The following is a 21,977-nucleotide window of genomic DNA, read 5'->3' as shown; positions in this document are numbered from 1 at the left end:
CTGGCTTGTGGCCCAGCTGCTTCAGCTCCAATCCAGTTCCCTGCTGATGGCCTGGTAAAAGTGGCAGAGTGGCTCAAGTCCTCAGACCCCTGTATCCATTGTGGAAGCCCCTGACTCCTGACTTTGGATGGGCTCAGTTCTGGCCAGTATGGGCATTTGGGGAGTGAACCAGCACATGGAAGATCTCTCTGTAACTGTGCTTTTCAAATAAAAAAATAAAACAAATCTCAAGAAAAAAAATTGAAATAAAAAGAGGACCTTGGCATTCACAGTTTGAAGGACATCATTAGAAGAGGAAAATGGATAAAAGGACACCCTCAATTTGTGGGTGAATCCTAGACACTTCATCCTAGAATCACGCGCATGGTGCATGCAAGGAAAAACAATATAACAGTCTTTGGAACTACAGTGCAATACAATCACCCAGGTCCCATGGTTGCCCCACTGGCACATGGGTGAGACAGACCTGAGAGCTGCTGTCAAGACTTTAAAAACCTAAGGAATACTGGAAGCAGAGCAATAGAAGGTAGATCAGAATCTGTGAAGTAAACTAAAGTAAGCCGCCTGCCTTCCAAAGCAAACTACAAGAAAACCAGTATTCTCTATATTTTTAAACAAGATCCAGAACCTAGCAATATTCAAAATACACAGAACACATTCTGAGGCTGCTGTGGTGGCAAAGTACATGAATCCTCTACCTGCATTGTTAGCATCCCATATGGACTATAATCAAACCAAACCCAATAATATATAAAATAACACAATGAAGTGTGAATTGCCCTAGAAATGCAAGACTGGTACAACATTCAGAAATCAATGTATTACACTATATTAACTGACTAAAGAAAAAAAATCACATGATCATACAATAGGAAGAGGAAAGACTTGATAAAAACAAATAAGCATACAGTGTATGTATGAAGTTTCAAGCTATCTATTTCTAAAATATGTGGGTGCTGGTTCAGGTCTCCGCTGTTCCATTTCCAATCCACTTCCTTGCTAATACACCTGCGAAGGCAACAGAAGATCTGAAGTTCTTGGGCCCCTACATTCATGTAAGAGATCTGGAAGAAGCCTCTGGCTTTATATGGACACAGCTCTGGCCACTGCAGTCATCTGGGAGAGTGATCCAGAGGATGTGAAACCTCTTTCTGTATCTCCCTCTATTTTTTAAAAAAAACTTTTATTTTTGAAAACTCTTTCAAATAAATAAGCAAATCTTTACAACAAGACTTAACAAAAGATCACAAGAAATTCAAAAAAAAAATTCAAAAGATCTCGTTCAGGGCTCCCACATGAGTGTAGGGGTGAGAGGACTTGAGGCCTTCTCCAGGCCTAAAGCAAAGAGCTAAATTGAAGGTGGATCTACTGGGACTCAAACTGGCACCCATGTGGAATGCAGGCGCTGCAGACAAAGGGAAGCTTAGCACCAGCCCCAGGAAATGAATATTTAGGAGTATACACAGTGGGCCGGCGCGGTAGCCTAGTGACTAAAGCCCTCGCCTTGAGGCTAAAGTCCTCGCCTTGAATGTGCCAGGATCCCATATGGGCGGCAGTTCTAATCCCGGAAGCTCCACATCCCAACCAGCTACCTACTTGTGGCCTGGGAAAGCAGTGGAGGACTGTCCAAAGCCTTGGAACCCTGAACCTGCATGGGAGACCTGGAAGAAGTTTCTGGCTCCTGGCTTCGGACTGGCGCAGCACCAGCTATTGTGGCTGTATAGGTAGTTAATCATCAGATGGAAGATCTCTGTCTCTTCTCTCTGTATATATGACTTTGCGATAAAAATAAAATAAATCTTAAAAAAAAAGTATAAATAAAAAAAGCTTTCAAAAAAAGTGAATTAAGTAGGGTTTAGAACACCAGGTTAATATATCCAAATATCAATGATATTTCTGTATACCAGCAACAATCAAGTAAAATTAAAGAGACTAATTCGAATATCTAATAACACTTGGCTGGCCCTATTTTAAGCACTTTACAAATACCAACTAATTTAATCCTCAAAACAAAACTAACAACAAGAAAATAAAAAATACCAAAGCCAAAAAACCCAAAATAAAACCTGGTCACAGGGCAGGTGTTGTGGTGCAACAGGCTAAGCCACTGCTTGCGACATCAACCCACACTGGATGCCTAGGACGGAGTCCAGCCTTCACTTTAGAGCTGACTTCCTGATGCTGCATCAGGGAGGCAGAGATGGCTCAAACACCAAGGTTCTGCCACTTATGTGGGAAAATTGAATGGAGCTCCTGGCCACACAACAAATGCTCCAGGTATGAGGACAGTGAACCAACAGAAGCAGGCTTTCTCTGTCTCTCTACCTTTCACATAAGTAAATATATACATCTTCAAACATACTTACACAACCTGGATAATACAGGTACCAATCAGTCTGAGACCAAGCTCCTAAGTATGAAGTTACTAGCCAAAATGAACAGGACTTAAAAACAGTTTACAGCTTAAGGGTGAATCCAGACAGTAGTAGTTTAACATAGTACACAGAGGATTCTGTAGCACAGTAAAGGTAAAAAAAAAACCATGGTTGTGCTGCAATTTACACCTAAATAACAACGCACAATGCTTAATACAAAGTTTACTAATATGAGAGAATGAAAAAACCACAGTTCCTATTCCTGCTTTATGAAATACTCTTTCCCAAAAGAGTATATTGAATGAATGAAGATAGAAATTGAAGATTAATATGTACATTTACATGATTTCATTTTTGTAAAAGGCAAAAGTGCATTTATGTGTGTTTATATATACTTGTATATACAAAGGAAAATGTTTCAAAGGATGTACTTTAACTTGTTCACAGTGATAACCTCTGGGGAATGGGACTAGAGGGAAGGGGATTTATGTGGCTGTCTGTATACTGGGTGGGATATTGTGCTTTTATTTCTGTATTTGAATTTTTAATAAATATGTATTATTTATAATAATAATAATAAAAAAAGAAATACTCTTTCCCAATTCGGACAGGCTAATTAGACAACCTATTTATCCTTCAAGCTAGTTGCCTGGAATCATTCTCTGCTCTCCAAGTTTCAATTTGACAACTTGCTTATACATTCTACAGCACTCTTGGTATTTTAGTGGTTTCCTTTTCTCTTGGAAATTATTGGTCCCGTAATTCCCTGCTAAATATTGTTAACAGGGAATATCTGACTTCACTCCATGAGGGGAGGAAGTATGTCTTATGTCTGTCTGTCTGCTCATATTATATCATCAATATCTAGCACAACTCCAGGCATTCTGTCGACATGTTAACACATTAAGTAAAAACATAACATTAAGTAATGAAAAGAAATTACAGGTTCATTTATAACCAATGATGTGCATTTGTGAAGAACCTGCTAACACTGACATAATTAGAAACCATTAAATGAAGCTTCTGTACCTCTTTTTGTTTTTTTTTAAGATTTTATTTTTATTACAAAGTCAGATATACTGAGAGGAGGAGAGATAGAGAGGAAGTGGAGCTGCCGGGTTTAGAACCAGCGGCCATATGGGATCAAGGCAAGGACCTTAGCCACTAGGCCACACTGCCAAGCCCAGCTTCTGTACCTCTTGCCTCATGAAGTATTGTAGGAATCAAGCTAACAATGTATGCATTATCATGACGCAAAAAAGCTTTACCTGGAAGTTTAAGCTTTCTACAGCAAGAATTACAGTGATGTTTTGCTCTGAAGTTTTTTATTGCATCTTCCCCTAGATTTGCTGGGCCAAATACCATATCACAGGATCTGTGGAATGGTTAAAAAAAAAAAAAAAGTTCATGTAAACATAAATGAAAATTTGAAACTATGAAAGTATGCCATAATGGAATTGCTGAAACTTATTACCTCTTTTCTTCTGCTTTTATCACAGATGGGTCAGTCAAATTTTCACCTACACCTTTTTATGTATACATAAAAAAGACAAAAAACATTATGTAATTGTTATAAACAGACACTCATACAATAAAAATAACAAATCACTCATCATAGCAATTTCAAACTATTCAAGGGAGGCAGGTTTCCTCTCTTGATATTTCAAAACTTGATTTAAACCTGTAGTTTATCAGGAACAAAAAAAAAGCTCTTGAGATGTGAGGGTTAAATATCTCGGTGGGTAGGTAGGCAGGGAAAAGGCTACAAAGAAAAGTCTATACAATCTACCCTTGTTGTTTCTTAGTTAGCAAAGAACAATCTGCTACATGAAAGCATAATCCACAGAACTTCTAAAAATCAAAAACCACATATGCATAATCCACAGAACTAGAAAAATTACAATCATAATGCCACATAACACGTTTTCACAGAAAACATGCAGATAACACAAAGAGCACAACTGGGAGCATCTTTCTTTACTTCCAGCTCTCCCCACAAGTACTATGTGGCTAAATCTTTCCACCTCATCTATTCTTCCCTCATTTCATCCACCCCCACTTAAGTAATACCTAGTAATATTTTGAATAACCATAAATATTTAACCTATTAAAATGAAATCTAATGAAATGTCTTGACTTCACAGAAGGGAAAAATCAAAATTAAAACAAGATGCTAATTTCCACACAACAGACTGGCAAAGATTAAGAATATTCAATACCTGCACCTGGCACAGTGGCCTAGCAGCTAAAGTCCTCGCCTTGAATGTGCTAGAATCCCATATGGGTGCCAGTTCTAATTCTGGCAGCCCTAATTCCCATCCAGCTCCCTGCTCGTGGCCTGGGAGAGCAGTCGAGGGCAGCCCAAAGCCTTGGGACCCTGCACCTGCGTGAGAGACTCAGAAGAGCTCCTGGCTTTGGATATGTGCAGTCCAGCCATTGCCATCACTTGGGGAGTCCTCCTCTCTGAGTTTGCCATAAAAATAAATAAATTTATATTTAATACTTGAAAAACTGTGAAATGGGCACTCACACTAATACTGAGTGTGAACTCGGCTAACTACAAGCTCTTGTGAAAGTAGTGCTTATTAGAACAAAGACAGTGACCTATGTTGTCACACAGCAGGCATGATGAGTATACTTTCTAGTCCAAGTCCCAGCTGCTGTTTCCAATCCAACTTTTTGCTAATGAGGCTGGGAAATCGGTTACTGATGGTGCAAGTACTTGGGTTCCTGCTATCCACAAGGAAGAACAGGATAGAGTGCCTGGCTTTGGCCTGGTCCATCCCTGGATATTGTGGGCATTAAGCAAATGACCAGTGGATGGAAGATCTTTCTCTCCATCATCTTCCAAATCAATAAATTACTTTAAAGTTAGGGAGAAAAAAAGCAATGGTATTCATTTCTTTTTAAAAAGAAATCAAGGGCCTGGTGTGATGTCATAGTAGTAGGCTAATCCTTTGCCGGCAGTGCTGGTATCCCACATGGTTGATGGTTCGAGTCCTGGCTCCTCCACTTGTGATTCAGCTCTTTGCTTATGGCCCAGGAAAAGAGCAAAGATGGTCCAAGTCCTCTGACCCCTGCACCCTCGTGGGAGATGGCACTCACTTCTTTTTAATACGCCCTATTTTGTGGAAATAGAAGTAATACTACAAGCATATGTGCATTGCAGCACTGTCTGTAGTATCAAAAAGCCAAACACAGACTGAACATCTATCAACACAGGACAGAAGTCACGCTATACCTTATACAAAAGACTATCATGAAGTTATTTAAAAAAAGAACTCAGGAGTGGGTACTGGGCCTAGCAATTAAGATACCTACATCCCACAGTGGAGTGCCCAAGTCTGATCTCCGGATCTGGTTCCTGACTCCAGCTTCCTGCTAATGCAGATCCTGGGAGGCAGTGATGATTGCTCAAGGAGTTGGTTCCCTGCTACCTGTGTGGGAGACCTGGGCTGAGTCTCGTGCCTAGCGTCAGTCTGACCTGGCCCTGGCCACCTGGGAAATCAGCAGAAGGTTGGTGTTCTCTATCTGACAAAGGAAGGAACAGAGGTAGGGATCTAAAAGACATCCTTGACGTATTGTCCCGTAGGGGGGAAAAAAAACTGGAAAAAAACTTGTTCATTATTCCAGATTTGTTTTTGTTTCTGTTTCTGTTTACTGAGGGAGGGGGAAGGAGGAAAGGAGGAAGGGAGCCAGCCTAATACAACAAAAGCAACTAAGGAGGGAAAAAAGCTTCCATTAGCTTTTCCCCCAAGAAGCTATAAGGTTCCTCTACACCTTATAGCAGCAGAACAGGAAAGATGGAGATGCCTCATTCTTTATACTCAGGGACCGCTCCATACTAATTTGATGTAGTTTCATGCAAAATGGCTCAAACATATTAATCATGCAGAGGAAAAAAAAAAACATAGTTATCTTGCTCACCAAAATCAATCATTACATTCACTAAATCAGGTCTGACAAAATTTGTTTTCTTCCCTACTTATAAATGTTTGAAGGAAATGAAATTGTATTAAGTGATATATTTTAATTACTAAATTTGAACTGACTTAAATAAAAATTTTTAGAGTTCTCACTATGCTTGAATATAGATCCTTAATCATTAATATACACTGATTAATTACTAAGAGGGTATTACATATACACAGATTTTCATTCTTGAACTGAATCAACCCAATTATTTGCTCTTCAACAAATCATTTAATCTTTTTTCCAAATCATTTAATTTCTATCTTTACAGTAAAAAGATTGAGAGATAAGCATTCTAAACAATTTTCTTACATGGTTTAAAATTGAATGTGAGTTTACCTTTGAAATGAAGGATGCTCTTAACAGAGAAAAAAAATTGTGGAAATCGTAACTTACTAACCCAGCAGAGCTAGAACAAACTTTCCTTTGATTCCACTTTGAAAGGAAACAGACATTATTTCAAGTAAAGCTGTCCTCTTTTATTATTTTTCATATAGGAGTCTATCCAACAAAGACAGTTATGAGTAATTTTTTTTCTCTATGCATGATGTTCCACTTGAAATGCAATCATTTACTTTCCTTCCTCTTGATTCTGGGCTGCCCCTTAAAACACCTGGACCAGTAAAAAGTGGCAGAAGGGATGTGGGGTTGGTTTTGAGCTTAATCCTGAGGAGGTTCTGCTTTTGCTCTAGAGGAAGCCCACTACCATGTATGAAGTCCACAACATGGGAAAGCCTGAACCAGTTAGTTATGAGAAACATCATTTGGAGAGCTGAAAAACCAGCCAAGAGTGAAGGGCTAAGATACTTTTCCTATCAACCTGTTCAATGGCTCCAATGAGACAAGCCTTCCAAAATGACAGCAGAGATAAGCTACCCCTTACAAGCCCCAACCAAATTCCTAAATCAAAGTGAAAAGGTATTTAATTCACTAATAGAACATGAAATTTCATGTTTCTGCTATCGAAACAACAATTGAGACAGCTAGCTTCCTTCATTCAAGATAGTGGTGGCAACAAGCTATGGCTTATACTTTTGTCATAAGATTTTAAGTTGGCACATTTCTGTATATTCTATGTAACATATGAATAGGTAAGAACCTACTGTGAAATTGCATGTTAGTACTTTTACAAATATTCACCTTGTAATGGCTGGTGCAATGGATCAACCAGTTAATCCTCCCCCTGTAAGCGCTAACATCCTTTATGGGTGCTAGTTGGTGTCCCAGCTGCTCTGCTTCCCAACCAGCTCCCTGCTTACGGACAGAGAAAGCAGTGGAGGATGGCCAAAAGACTTGGGATCCTGCACCTGTGTGGGAGACCTCAAGGAGACTCTGGTTCCTGGGTTCAGATCGGCTCAGCTCTGGCTGTTGTGACTATTTGGGGAGTGAACCAGTGGATGGAGGACCTCCCTCTCTTTCCTTCTCTCTGTAAATTTGCCTTTCCAATAATAAATAAATAAACCTTAACTTTTTTTTTACCTTGTAAGTCAAGTACCAGTAATTCTCCTCTAGTATATTCATAAGTCCAGTGGCTGAAGGCTAGCATGATCTCTTCCAGTGTATTAGTCGGAATAATTTCATCCCCATTATTGTTGTTATATTTTCTAAATTCTCCGGTCATACACTCTTCCACAGCAAACCACTGTCCTGCTGAATGGCAATACAGCAGGAAAACTTCCAGGAACCTTGTGAAAAATGAAATATAGATGTAACTAATATTTTGTTAATAAAATTGTCATTGATCTGCAAAACATGTAAGTGACCATAATATTCAACATCATACATATTGGCCAAAAATGGAGGTTAAAAAAAAAATACTACCATTAAATAATACTGAAAAATTAAGGAACATGTGAAGATTTACCTTGGAGAATATGGTATAGATTTAGGTTTCATCTGATTGAAGGCAAACGTGAGCTTTTGTGCTGCTCTCTGTTGTTGAATTTCCTATAAGAGGGAAAAATTTCCTGTTCAATATTTAAGCTAAGACTTCCGTTGGTTTCTTTACACTTCAGAACTGACAAAATGAAGCTCAAATTAAGCTTCACTATTCTGCATTCACCATCACTTACTCTGAGGCAGAGGTGAAGAACTGTATCTTCTTTATAAATACTTGACCATGTGTTAATCACCTCGGGAAGAAAAGACTTGATAATATACAGGTGTCCTGATTTGAGGATATCATGTTCTGACCAGGTACACTGCACTTTAACAGCTCTTCGTAAACCTCCTCCCATTTCCTCTTTACTTAAAAACTCTATTTTGGCACAGAGGCCTAGCTGTGACCATGAAGACATACTGTTATTCAGTATGCTAGGAGAACTCTCTTCCAAACGATACACTGTGACAGGCTCACCTGCAATATGAACAAACATTATTTAAGATTTTAAAATGACTCTTCAAAGAAGATACAGTAAAACAAAAACAGTCTATCATTAAGGAAAAGAAAACATACTGGATCAACTTGCAGTCTTAGAAAAATTTCCTTAAAATGGCAAATCATTGGCAATCAACAACAAATTTCCATAATATCTAAATTTTTGTGCCATGACAACATTTTTTAAATTGTGAAACTTCTTAAGAATAAACTTTCAGAAACCCAGTAGAACTTCTACATAGGTTAGAACTATCTGTCCCCAAATCCTGCAATGTCAATTCATCTGTTGTAATTATGAAAGAGTAAAGTAGAACTCTTCTAAATTGGAAAGCACCAGCTTGTGGATATGCTGCAACTATAGTTTTGGTGTGTTCATCCTCGAAGTCTGCACCACCACTTAAGTAGTCATACTATTTAAGAATTTATATGAAACTTGTGTTTCTTCATGTCATCTTTTATTCTTTCTCTCATCCATGTTCTATGTGTCAACTAAAAATCAGCATAATGTAAAGTTTCCCTTTTCTTCTCTTTTGGATTTACCTCTTGGAGGCACAGGTGTGAACGGAATGCTCTGGGATAGCCTCATCAAGTTGTTTCGTTCCACAGCTGCATAAAAACCAAAGAAATAATTAAACCTCTAAACATCCAAAATATTACTAACTTTTATTTTTAATAATACTCACCTGAGTAATAGTAATTGGTATCTATAACTGGCTTAAAAGGAGAGGCGAGACCTAAAAGAGCAAATAAACAAATTAAGACAACTTTAAAAGTACTAGTGCAGCAATACTTCATGCTCACTCTCGTACAGTCAGTTATTCACCTCACAAAGAAAAAACAAATAATAGGTATGTCCAGAATACACTATAATATTATCCTAATTCTCTCTGCCAGATTAGTTGTATGTTCATGTGGAAGGAAGAGGCACATTTATGTTTCTCATTCTCCTCAACTATCATAAATTGCACTTTCCTCAATCAAGAAAGACAAAACGACTCTGCCTTCTGGGGGCTGGGTACTGCAGGCATACAAACATCTTAACCATCTGTGAAGGCTGTGAGGTCAACTTCTGCAATTTTTTGTTTAAATAACTTATTTGTTTTTATTGGAAAGATGGTTTTATAGAGAAGGAAAGAAAGATCTTCCATTTGCTTCTTCACTCCCAAAATGCCCACAATGGCTGGAGCTGATCTGAAGCCAAGAGTCAGGAGCTTCTTCTGGGTCTCCTGTGTGGGTGCACGGGCACAAAGATCTGAGTCACCATCTGTTGCTTTCCTTGGCCATAAGTAGGGAGCTGGATCCAAGCACAGGAACTATACTAGAGCCAACACACATATATGGGATGCTGGTGCTGCAGGGAGAGGTTTAGCCTACTACATTCCAGTACCGACCCCAAGTTTCATTCTTTTTTATATACATCCTCTGTGTGTTCATGTGCCTGAGTTTGTGTGTATTCATCTGTTGATGGACACACAGATTCATTCCACATTTTGGCTATTGTGAACAGTGCTGCTACAAACATGCTGGGACTTGCAGGAAAGAGGATTAGCTTGCAATGCCACTGTCCTAGTCCCAACTTCTGCAATATTAAACACACCCTAAAACCCTTCCCCCATCTCTAAAATTTTTAAGGAGCATTGCAATAAGTGAAAGACAGAATAAATGTGTTATGTACTAAGTTTCTAGAGCACAGATTTAAAAAACCTATTGTCTCACAGAAGTTGGTCAGCAGTTTTAGCATTATGTATAAACAATATACACAGAACACATGTATGCAAATGATGAGGATCATAAAGGTGGGATAACACCTCTTGATTGAAAAAAGGTCATGAACAATCTCAAAGGGGGTCAGTTATTACAGTCCAGCAGTTAAAACAAACACACTCTCTATTCTGGAGTGTTCCCAGCCCCTGTTCTTGACTCCTGCTTCCTGAGTGAATACACATCATGGGAGGGAGCAGACTCAAGTAGCTGGGTCCCTGCCACCAACCTGCGAGGCCAAGACTGCATTCCAAGCTCACTGTTAGGGCTTCAGGCCAGGCTCTGGCCATTATGGGCATGTGGGAAGTGAACCAGCAGATGTGAACTGCCTGCCTGTCCCTCAAACAAAATTTAAAATTTATTTTTATCATAGAGGCAGATTTTACAGAAAGAAACATGCACCTATTCCTTTGGTGACTCACTCACCAAACGGCTGCCAAGGCCAGAGCTGAGTCAATGTGAAGTCAGGAGCCTGGTCTTCCATTTGGATGCAAGTGTCCAAGGACCTGAGCCATCTCCCATTGCTTTTCTAAGCTGTAGGTTACGGAGCTGGGCCTCAAGTGGAGGAGCCAGGACTCTGACTGGCACTTCATATGGGACACCGGCACTGCAGAACATAAATAAAAATTTTTAAAAAGAAATCAAGGGTAGGGGCCCGGCGGCGTGGCCTAGCGGCTAAAGTCCTCGCCTTGAAAGCCCCGGGATCCCACATGGGCGCCGGTTCTAGTCCCGGCAGCTCCACTTCCCATCCAGCTCCCTGCTTGTGGCCTGGGAAAGCAGTCGAGGACGGCCCAATGCATTGGGACCCTGCACCCGCGTGGGAGACCCGGAAGAGGTTCCTGGTTCCTGGCTTCGGATCGGCGCGCATCGGCCCGTTGCGGCTCACTTGGGGAGTGAATCATCGGACGGAAGATCTTCCTCTCTGTCTCTCCTCCTCTGTGTATATCTGGCTGTAATAAAATGAATAAATCTTTAAAAAAAAAAAAAAATCAAGGGTCTGGTGTGCTAATCCTTTGCCGGCAGTGCTGGTATCCCACATGGTTGATGGTTCGAGTCCTGGCTCCTCCACTTGTGATTCAGCTCTTTGCTTATGGCCCAGGAAAAGAGCAAAGATGGTCCAAGTCCTCTGACCCCTGCACCCTCGTGGGAGATGGCACTCACTTCTTTTTAATACGCCCTATTTTGTGGAAATAGAAGTAATACTACAAGCATATGTGCATTGCAGCACTGTCTGTAGTATCAAAAAGCCAAACACAGACTGAACATCTATCAACACAGGACAGAAGTCACGCTATACCTTATACAAAAGACTATCATGAAGTTATTTAAAAAAAGAACTCAGGAGTGGGTACTGGGCCTAGCAATTAAGATACCTACATCCCACAGTGGAGTGCCCAAGTCTGATCTCCGGATCTGGTTCCTGACTCCAGCTTCCTGCTAATGCAGATCCTGGGAGGCAGTGATGATTGCTCAAGGAGTTGGTTCCCTGCTACCTGTGTGGGAGACCTGGGCTGAGTCTCGTGCCTAGCGTCAGTCTGACCTGGCCCTGGCCACCTGCACCCTCATGGGAGATGTGCACAAAACATCTGGTTTAGCTCTGGCCATTGTGGGCACTTGGGGAGTCAACCAGTGGATGAAAAACCTCTCTGTCTCCTCTTCTCTGTAAAATCTTTCAAATAAAATTAAATTTATATAACTAAAGAAAAGAAATGTAAGGGGAATGGCAGCGGGTTACACCATTGCCTGTGCTGCCAGCATCCTATATGGGCACTAGCTGCTCTACTTCTGATCTGGTTCCCTGCTAATGCTCCTGGGAAAGAAGTGGAAGACAGCCCAAGCACTTGGGCCTCTGCCATCCAAGTGGGAGACGTGCTTAGTGTTCAGGCTTCTGAATTCATCCTGGCACAGCACCCCATCAATGCAGCCACTTGGGGGATGAACCAGCAGAATATCCTTTTCCCCTTCCTTTTGTATTTAAGCAAGCAAATCTCACAAACAAGCAAACAAAAAACCAGCTACAAAATCTATCTCAGAGGAACAAAGGAGTAACTAAGTAATTTGAGAGAATGATATTGCATGCTATCTTTAGAAACTGTATGCAGTTTAGTATGAACAATCTAATTACACATTAGAATGACCCGTGAAACTTTTGAACATGTATTCAGCCATATTTATCTCATTTCAAAGCAGTCTAATTCTGTAGATATGTGCCATCATGGAAGATGTGATTCTTTGTATGTGAGCTGAATATGCTGCCAAGACTGCAAGTTAATCAGCACAGCTGTACAAGTGAAACTATGGAAGCAGGGAATCAAATTGGAAAGAACCTAATATACCATGTAACAAAGAAGGCAGTTCATCGAATCACAATGGGTAAAATGTAAAGTGAAAGAGTAACAGGACAGATTAGAAAAAAAGCTTCAACAGTAAAAATGATAGTACCCACTAGTGAAAATGCACATGCTATTATTTCACATAAAAATATTCATAAAAATCATAAAAACATTAGAGGCACAGGATAGCACATACTTATTCTATTTTTATAGCACAGACACACCTCCCACAAAAACTAACTTATTGTGTAATTTAGAGGCAGAGGTTATAACAAGATCAAGGCACTGGCAACATTGTTTATATTGCTTTTGGTGTTGATTACAAGGGTATGCATATTTCCCAAGTTTTTAATGAGAGCCTATCCACACTATTCTGCATACACACAATATGCTTCAACAAAAAGTTAAAAAGAGAAACAATGGTCTGAGCGAAAGGAGTGATGGAATGTACAGTTCAGCGCAGCGCAAGATTTGGAAATATTTATCAAGTATTTGGGATGCACTGGACTTCATGTTACAATGTCAAGGTGATCAAAATTATGTGCTCACATAGCTGGCTAACAGTATCACTCAGCAAAACAGGTATTATTAGAGAAGGAGCAGGTTGAGAAGAAAGGATGAAAAGAAGGGGTGACAATGAAGAGACTATGTTTTCTAAATACCTATACTATTTCAAAAAAAGTTATTTCAGGGAAAAACTTTCTACTACCTTGGTTTTTAAAATTTGCAATCTAAAATGTATCTATGATATTGTCGTATTTGCTGTAATAGATCAAATATGATTCAGTTTCTCACATTAAGTCTACCAAAGACTCACCATTTAGTGTTCCTTCTTCAGACGGCCTAAAGAAACATAAAAAAAAAAAAAAAAAAAAAACACATACATACTATAAGCTGTGTTACCATGTTCTACTTAATCAACAACTTGTATTTTTTAGTTTAGATTTTGGGGAGATTCATTCCTGTGCTGCAAAAAGGCTTTGGAATGATCTTGTAGAATTATAAAAATATATAAAAAGGATTAATGAGCAAAAATCCAAGAGAATAAAGAGGTCATTTTGTAAAACTCAATTTGATGTGGAAATTTCTCTTCATGATTAATACATTTATTTAAAACAACACACAATGGCCAAATGGAGGTTCTTTTAATTCCAAGAATCACAGTGTAAATCACAGACATTGGAACTGCAGGAAGCAAAAGAGATCATGGGCTCAGCTGTGCGTTACATAACTAATGGTCCTGCTCAGGACTCAGAGGACCAGACACAGAAGCACCTAACAAGCAGAGGACTTCTCCAGTATCTTTCCAGCTTCCCATATTCTTTGTTTCCTGTTGGTTTTCACCTTAACACAGTATTTTCTTTTAACATATATTCTGATCATAGCACTATCCCTTCCGCTGCTCCTGACAATGCACTGTTTTCTGCATTTAAAGAGTGATCAATTACCCTTTTGGTTATTTCCCTGGGTTAGCATGCTACAAGACAATGGTCCCTTGACACACACTACAATTAACATCAAGTTGAAATATCTATTCAGTATTCATATCCTATTGCTTTGATTAAAAACACAATATACCCTTAAGATGTCTAGTAATAAATCTTCCAAGTGTCACCTAGGGCTAGGATATTTCAGTAATTTAAAAGCAATTTATAAAAATTATTTATCTGACTATGAGATCTATTTTCTTCTCCTACCAAATGGGCAACACATCAGACTTTTGAAAATGTTCTTGGGAATCTTAAAGTAATAATTCCTAGGCTGAAACACACAGGTTGTCTTTGTTTATTCACGTCGAATCTGAACTGAACATCTTCCTTTCAGGAACAATTACCTGTAAACTGTCTTTCATGTGCCCTTTGATTTTGTACCAGATCAGGTTTCTAGGGGATCTTCCTATCTGTATATCTTCCTATTTGTACATTACTACTCTATCAATGTGCTTCCCAAAAGTAGATACAAAGTTTGTTTAAAATGATGAACAGAGATGCTAATCAAATACAAAACTAAATTTTCAAATTGGGTCTCTCAATGTATTTATTTAACAACAAGAGGGAAATAGAACAAAACAATAAAATCTTATTTTATTACTATCGGGAAGATAGAATTGCAGTTACAGTATAACTACATAAAATGATGAAATCAGATCTATGCATGAGTTACCTCAATCTCATGTATATAAAGATAGGACAGACTACAATAATTACAGACCATAGATGAAGGAAATTTAAAGAAATAATGCAACGATCAGAGGAAAAAAACATTTGGTAACTATAATACTTCTCAGACTAATGATGTGAAAAAGGCTTACTTACAACGTTTCTCTGTTTGATGGTTTATCTTGTAACCAATCCTTCAGTAAGAAAACAAACATAAACAAAAACTTAATACAAAAACAAGTTTGTATCATTTATGAACTCTGTTTAATGCTATTTTGTTTCCCACTGTATGTTTTAAGAACGAAGAACATTTTAGGGCCAAGTGCTGTAGTGCAGCACATTACACTGTGGTCTGTAGCAACAGCATCCCATATGGGTTCTGGCTGCTCCAATTCTGATCCAGCTCCATGTTAATGTGCCGGGGAAGGCAGCGGAGGATGGAAAAAATCCTTGGGCCCAGGAAGAAGCTTTGGCCTTACCCAATCCTGGTTGTTAGGCTATTTGGGGAGTAAATCAGTGTGCAAGATCTTTGTCCCCTCTGCCTTTCAAATAAATAAAATGAATTTTAAGAAAAATAAAGAGATACCTGGCTTTAGATCCTGCTCTGGTTGTTGCAGGGGAAAGAACTACTGTGCAGAAGGAGATTGGTCTCTGTATGACTGACTGTGTCTTTATAGATATGCCTCTATCTTTATGCCTGTCTCTAGCTTTACATACATACACACACACATGTTCACACACACAAACATACATATACACACAAACATGTATTAGAAAACATATAATCATTTTGGCACAAAAATTTTTAAAATTCATGCATGATCTCTTTTACAACTTTTCATGAACTTTGTGAAGACTCTTTGCCTATACACTATGGCCCTCTGCCCCCCAAAAATCAAAGGATAAAAAGAAAAACTGAGATACAAGCTGAACATTCAACAATAATCATGGTATTTTTCTTCACATTTCATGGCAGCCTTTTGGGTTTAAGTGCATATGGTTTTTATTCTGCAGGTTTAAAATGGTGTTTCTACATCTGGATTAGCTTTACTCTTCCATTTTCAGATGTTTCATCAGTTCGGAAAATTCTAAGTCTCTCAAGGTCAAGTAGATACACGTTCCATGCCTTTTCAACATATTTTCCATCTAATTATGGTTCTATATTGTGTCAGGTTCAGTTGAGTAACTGTCCCCACACATGCCTAGTGTGTTACTTAGGTTTTCATCTGTAGTTCTTATTTCTATATTTTCCTTTCAAATTTGACAGTCTCTTAAAACATAATTATAAACAATGATTTCTATAGAATTCAATATAAAGGAAGAATTTTACTGCTTTCTCCTGAGCTATTTTTCTTGGTTTCCAGTCTGCTATTAAAGGAAATCAGTAAAATCAAAATGAGGAGGTTTCAAAACAGTTCTTGGAAAACTGGAATTAAAAGATAAAACAATATTGATTTCGACATTTTTTGAGGTATCCCATTATCTTAGCACAGTTCATGTACTTAGATTTAATTAACACACAGAAGAGATCTTTGCCTATCTTCCATATAAACTATCTCATTACTCACTGTAGGAAGAAACTTTCTGTAACTGCTACCGTGCACTGATGGTATGGTATCTTATCTTATTTAACTCTTTCTTTGAAAAGCAGAGATGCTGACTGATCTTCCAGTCACTGATTCATTCCCCAAATTCCCACAAACAGCCAGGATTCACCAGGCAAAAGCCAGAAGCCAGGAACTCCATCCAAATCTATCACATGGGTAGCAGGGTCCAAGTTATCCGGGTCATCACCTGTTGCCTCCTAGGGTGTGCATCAGCAAGAAGTGGATTGGAAACCAAGTAGCTGGGTTTCCATACAGACCTGAACCAGGAACCCCTGAATGGGATGTAGACATCTGAAGCAGCAACTAAACCACTATTCCAAACACTTGCCACAGATCTAAGTTTTCTATGCCATAATCTTTTTGAAAACTTGATGCAGTCCCAAATAAAATACTGCCACTTCTAGTTCTTTCCTAGCAACACTGTAATGAATAATATGCATTGGTATAATTAAAATGTACAAACCGGTAATAAGGCTGCTTTGGAATCTACTTCATGAGTATCTTCTGCAGAAGGCCTTCGACTACTGATTTCCCCTAAGAGAAAATTAATGAAAAGTCATACAATTAAATTTTTTAAATACTGATTAACCAAACAGAAGTTTTCTAGCAACTTTCATAAAATAGCTTATTATCTACCTAATACTGCTGACCACACAAAGTTATATGCAGTCCATGAATTGAATAGTGCTGTGGAAAGGCACTAAGAAACAGAGGAAAAACTTAAGTAAAACATCTCTCACCCTTGTCCCAAACTCACCCTTCTTGGAGGCATAAGACTCAAGAAAAAATCTACATTATGACTATGATGACAGCATATAGTCTAAATATTATGAAGAAATTTATTCAAATATTAAAGAATCTAGAGTTTTTGCTCTAACCATAATATAAGTTTATTGGTGTGGAAGAGTAAACAGGTGTGTGTATGGGCTTTGTGTTTTGCGAAGAGATGCCTTTTTTTAGAAGGTAAACAGACACGGCTTAAAATGAAAATACGAGGATGCAGCAATATAATCATACTAACTTTGAAAGTAACTATGTTGTCTTTTTTTCTTTACTAATTCTACAGCTTTATTGCTCTGATTTAGAATGTAAGAAACAGCAGTCCCAGATTCCCAGTATTGTTCTCCATTATGGACTTTGCATATTTTACAATGGACTATATTTGCGGTAACTTTTTTGAAATGTTTTTATCAAAACCAAGGAACTCCTTCATATTCCTACTTTAACTTCCAATGACTATTAAATTTCATCAAATCCCCTTTGTGTAGTTACTGAGAGAATCTTCTAATTTTCCTCTGGTTTACTTTCTTCATGCATCACAGTAATCATATGTTTGAATGTTAAGCCAATTTACATTCCTGGAGAATAAACAACTTGGTCAGAATATAGGGTGCTGAATTTAGCAGACGAAGAAGAAAAAATAAGTGAGGGTAAGAGGGACATGGCAATACTGTTTCTGAAAAGGAAGCTTTAAAATTATTCAACTTTTAAGATATTAGAGTATATAATCTTGACTCATTTTAGAAAGCCTGGTATGGAACACCAGAATATCTTCAGTAAAAAGTTAATGGTACAAAACAACATCTATGGTATACTGTTTTCTGTTGTTTAAGGAAAAAGACTGAATTGTCATGTATTACTGTATAAACATGAAGATCTAATGGGAGACAAACTAATAATGGCTACATTTGGAGTTACATGAGACTTTCCAAAGTGTGTCTGTGTATTTCAACAACAAACCTACAAATGTTATTAGCTGTTTTTAAGATAAAACAGAAAAATCTGATGAACGATACAGATTGAAGCATGATACATGACAAAAAGTCAGACCTATCAGAAACAATTGTTTATGTAAAAAATATGTTAGCCTTACGTGACTTATTTATAGCTAACACTAATGGACCAGAAAACTTACTCCTATATAATTTATTATCCAGGCATTTATCAAATATTAGATAACAGTTTAAAAAAGCATGTATGCTAACAAAATTCATAAATCAAAACACTTACCTTGTTCCACATGAAGAGAATCTGGAGTTCTGTGACACTCAGTAAAGCCAGCAAAAGAACTCATGTGTTTCAGAGTGTTTTCAGAGGGATTATCATTCTGCATATAGTGGACATACACATAATTTTAAAAATAACTGAACTGAATGCCATGCCACTGTTCTAAGTAAAAAGAACCCCTTGATTATTTATTTAGCTCAATATACCTTATTCGAGATGGACACAAAGGGGAAAAATATAGATTATGGTTATTTTCTTCATACAGTCTCAAAAACTGTGTCAAAACACCTTAATTTGGCTATTGTAGACAAATCCATATGAGCCACTCCTATATAAATTTACAAAAGATTAAGGACAATGGGCCCAGCAGCGTGGCCTAGCGGCTCAAGTCCTCACCTTGAAAGCCCCGGGATCCCATATGGGCACCGGTTCTAATCCCGGCAGCTCCACTCCCCATCCAGCTCCCTGCTTGGGCCTGGGAAAGCAGTTGGGGACAGTCCAATGCATTGGGACCCTGCACCCGCATGGGAGACCCAGAGGAGATTCCAGGTTCCCGGCTTCGGATCAGCGCGCACCAGCCCGTTGCGGCTCACTTGGGGAGTGAACCATCGGATGGAAGATCTTCCTCTCTGTCTCTCCTCCTCTGTATATCTGGCTGTAATAAAATGAATAAATCTTTTTTTAAAAAAAAAAAGATTTAGGACAATATAAGGGATCTGTAGAAAAAGAATCAACTCACAAGAAAGAAAACAAAGGAAAGAAAAATGGAAAGGAGTTATTTTACACATGCATTGGCACACTCACAACACTGACTTGGAACTACTTTGTATTTGTGGATCTTGGTAATTTTCTTAATGATCTGTATAAGGTATTCATTTAACAAAGATCTGTTGGCTGCTTGTCAAACTTCTTTCGAATTTATTTAGACTTATCTATGCTTCACATATGTAGGTACTTTATTCTTTTTTTATAATTTATCCCACTATATTCTATTGCCTGCATGTTGAGAAAGCTCTTCCGGGGATTGGTTCATGTCCTGGCTTTTCCACCTATGATCCAACTCTCTGCTAATGGCCGGGGAAAAGCAGAAGTTGTCCAAAGAGTTTGGGCCTGCGCCACCAATGTAGGAGACCTGAAGAAATCTTGGCTCCTAATTCTATGGAGGTCCAGCCCTGGCCATTGCAGTCATCTGGAGAGTGAACAAGCAAACTAAATAAATAAATCTTAAAACAAAGACAGATGAGGTTCTACTGGCTTATGGCTTAAGTTTTTTTGTGATTTCAATTTTCTCATTAAGTTGATACATCTTTCAGCTTTGATCCTAATGTTCTTCAGTCGCAGTGGTTTTACACAGCCAGTTTACAGCTATTTCTTGCCTGCTTCATTTTTAAGTGCTTTTTGATATACTCTATGATAAATAACATAGAAATTCTGCTCTGCAACTAAGAGACAGCTTTGAGGCATTTCAACAACTAGAATTTAAAATTAAAAACAAAACAAAAAACATTTTAATGGGCCCAGTTCATGTCCTGACCACTCCACTTTCCATGCAGCTCTCTGCTTATGGCCTTGGAAAGCAGCAGCGGATGGCTGAAACACTTGCGACCCAGCACCTACGTGGGAGACCCAGAAGAAGCCCCTGACTCCCAGCTTCATATTGCACCGTTTTGGCCACTGAGGCCATTTGGGAATTAAGCCAGTGGATGCAAGATCTTCCTCTTTGTCTCTCCTTCCCTCTAAATGTGAACAGCCTTTCCAGTAAAGATAAATAAACCTTTTAGAGAGAGAGAGAGAGAGAGAGAGAGAGAGAGAGAGAGAGAGAGAGAGATATGAAAAGTAGAACTTCTCCACCAAAGTTGATTTCGCTGTTACTGTAAATGTAACATATACTATTCTACAGTTTTTCTAAAATAGGTTCAACTGAAGTGAATTTTAGAATTAAATAGTGTTGGTTGGATCTCTGTAAGATTTAATCAGTTTATTTGTAATCTTGAAAAGGTTAATAAACTGTCTTACCATATTTCCCTTTTTCTGTAGGTAGATAATTTCTGCATTCTAGTGCTATGTAAAAGTTTTTTTGTTGTTGTTTTGAAGATTTGTTTTTATTGGAAAGGCAGATCAGATTTACAGAGAGAGAAACCAGGAGCCTCTTCCAGGTCTCCCACACAGATGCAGGGTCCCAAGACCTTGGGCCATCCTCTACTGCTTTCCCAGGACATCAGCAGGAAGCTGGATGGGAAGTGGAGCAGCCAGGATACAAAGCAGAACGCATATGAGATACCGGCACTTGAAGGAGAGGATTTAGCTGCTGAGCCATCCTGCCAGGCTCCTCTCTTCTTTCTTTTCTGTTTTCATCATTAGCTGTCAGCCAGAGAAATCTAAATACAGTCAACCCATGTATTTAGCTGTCTTTCTAAAGTTGCTGTTTTAACAGAAAAATTCAGATCACAGGAATAAAATGGCTACAAACGTTGTGCAAAATACAAATACGAGAGATGCACTGAACTTACACCTTTTTCCTCACTAAAAGGACATGTATATTCTAAGCTGAATTTCTGACTCCCATTTATACTAGAGACTTTACCTGATATTTAGGCATCTCTGTATACGCCATAATCATTTTTCTTACATCATTCTGCTGTCCCTATGAGTAAAAATCACAGAATTATTATATTTATATATTATTATATATATATATTATATATTATTATAATATTTTTAAGCTTAGAGCAAACATGGCAAACACACACACACACCTAACACATCTTAACTTTCACATAACCAGATAAAATTCTAAGCAATAAGACTTAGCCAAGAGTCATTAAATATATCAGTATTATTTTAATATGAACATACGCTGTTAAAAACACAAATGGTACTGCAAATGCCACCAAAATGCATAGACCTATCTTCTCTATGAAGGATAACTAATAATATGGCCCACCAAAATTATATAATTCAATCTGGTTCCTATGAAGAGCAATTCATAGAAACTCGTATGCCACTGTAATTTTTTTGGCTTTAGTTTAAGGAAAAATTTTGTTTTCATTTAATCAGTTCAACATTTCTGAGATGTGAAATCTCTAAAGCAAAGAGAAATAAAGATAAAATGAGTGAAAGAAAGTGAGACTGTCTTGTTTCAATAGCATTTACTTACAGATAGAATTTCTTTTGTTTTGTTTGATGTTTCCTTAAATCTCTGCAAATCCATACTATCTCTATGTCCTTTTAAAAAAATTACAATAAAAATTTTGGTTATCTTTAAACTGTAAAAGTAATGACATCACAAAACATCCACAGAAATAATGATTTATGTTGTTTTTAAAATTTCAATTGCTTTACTGTCCAGTTTAGCATGTTTGATGAATAATATTAAAAATATTTGT

The 21,977-nt window shown here is 38.1% G+C and overlaps 1 protein-coding gene across 4 annotated transcripts in view; it reads right to left on the bottom strand.

Annotated features, from left to right (window-relative positions):
* TRPM7 (transient receptor potential cation channel subfamily M member 7) overlaps nucleotides 1-21,977 on the bottom strand; it is a 105,604-nt gene that overhangs the window by 6,046 nt on the left and 77,581 nt on the right. Inside the window, exons 27-40 of one of the 4 annotated variants that reach the window (XM_058665863.1) lie at nucleotides 21,749-21,816; nucleotides 21,176-21,235; nucleotides 18,595-18,691; nucleotides 17,048-17,118; nucleotides 15,134-15,171; nucleotides 13,636-13,661; nucleotides 9,408-9,458; nucleotides 9,265-9,330; nucleotides 8,420-8,703; nucleotides 8,212-8,294; nucleotides 7,827-8,032; nucleotides 3,850-3,901; nucleotides 3,572-3,750; nucleotides 3,073-3,404 (exon numbers count right to left, since the gene is read on the bottom strand). In XM_058665863.1, the coding sequence (XP_058521846.1) occupies nucleotides 3,376-3,404; nucleotides 3,572-3,750; nucleotides 3,850-3,901; nucleotides 7,827-8,032; nucleotides 8,212-8,294; nucleotides 8,420-8,703; nucleotides 9,265-9,330; nucleotides 9,408-9,458; nucleotides 13,636-13,661; nucleotides 15,134-15,171; nucleotides 17,048-17,118; nucleotides 18,595-18,691; nucleotides 21,176-21,235; nucleotides 21,749-21,816 (1,310 nt within the window). In that variant the 3' untranslated portion in view covers nucleotides 3,073-3,375. Of the gene's footprint in view, nucleotides 1-3,072; nucleotides 3,405-3,571; nucleotides 3,751-3,849; nucleotides 3,902-5,696; nucleotides 5,907-7,826; nucleotides 8,033-8,211; nucleotides 8,295-8,419; nucleotides 8,704-9,264; nucleotides 9,331-9,407; nucleotides 9,459-13,635; nucleotides 13,662-15,133; nucleotides 15,172-17,047; nucleotides 17,119-18,594; nucleotides 18,692-21,175; nucleotides 21,236-21,748; nucleotides 21,817-21,977 lie in introns of those variants that run through there. The other 3 variants (XR_009245603.1, XR_009245604.1, XM_058665862.1) reach the window with 3 other exon arrangements.

This window comes from Ochotona princeps, chromosome 6, assembly GCF_030435755.1.
Source record: "Ochotona princeps isolate mOchPri1 chromosome 6, mOchPri1.hap1, whole genome shotgun sequence".
NCBI lineage: Eukaryota > Metazoa > Chordata > Mammalia > Lagomorpha > Ochotonidae > Ochotona > Ochotona princeps.
This window is presented reverse-complemented; position numbering and strand designations above follow the sequence as displayed.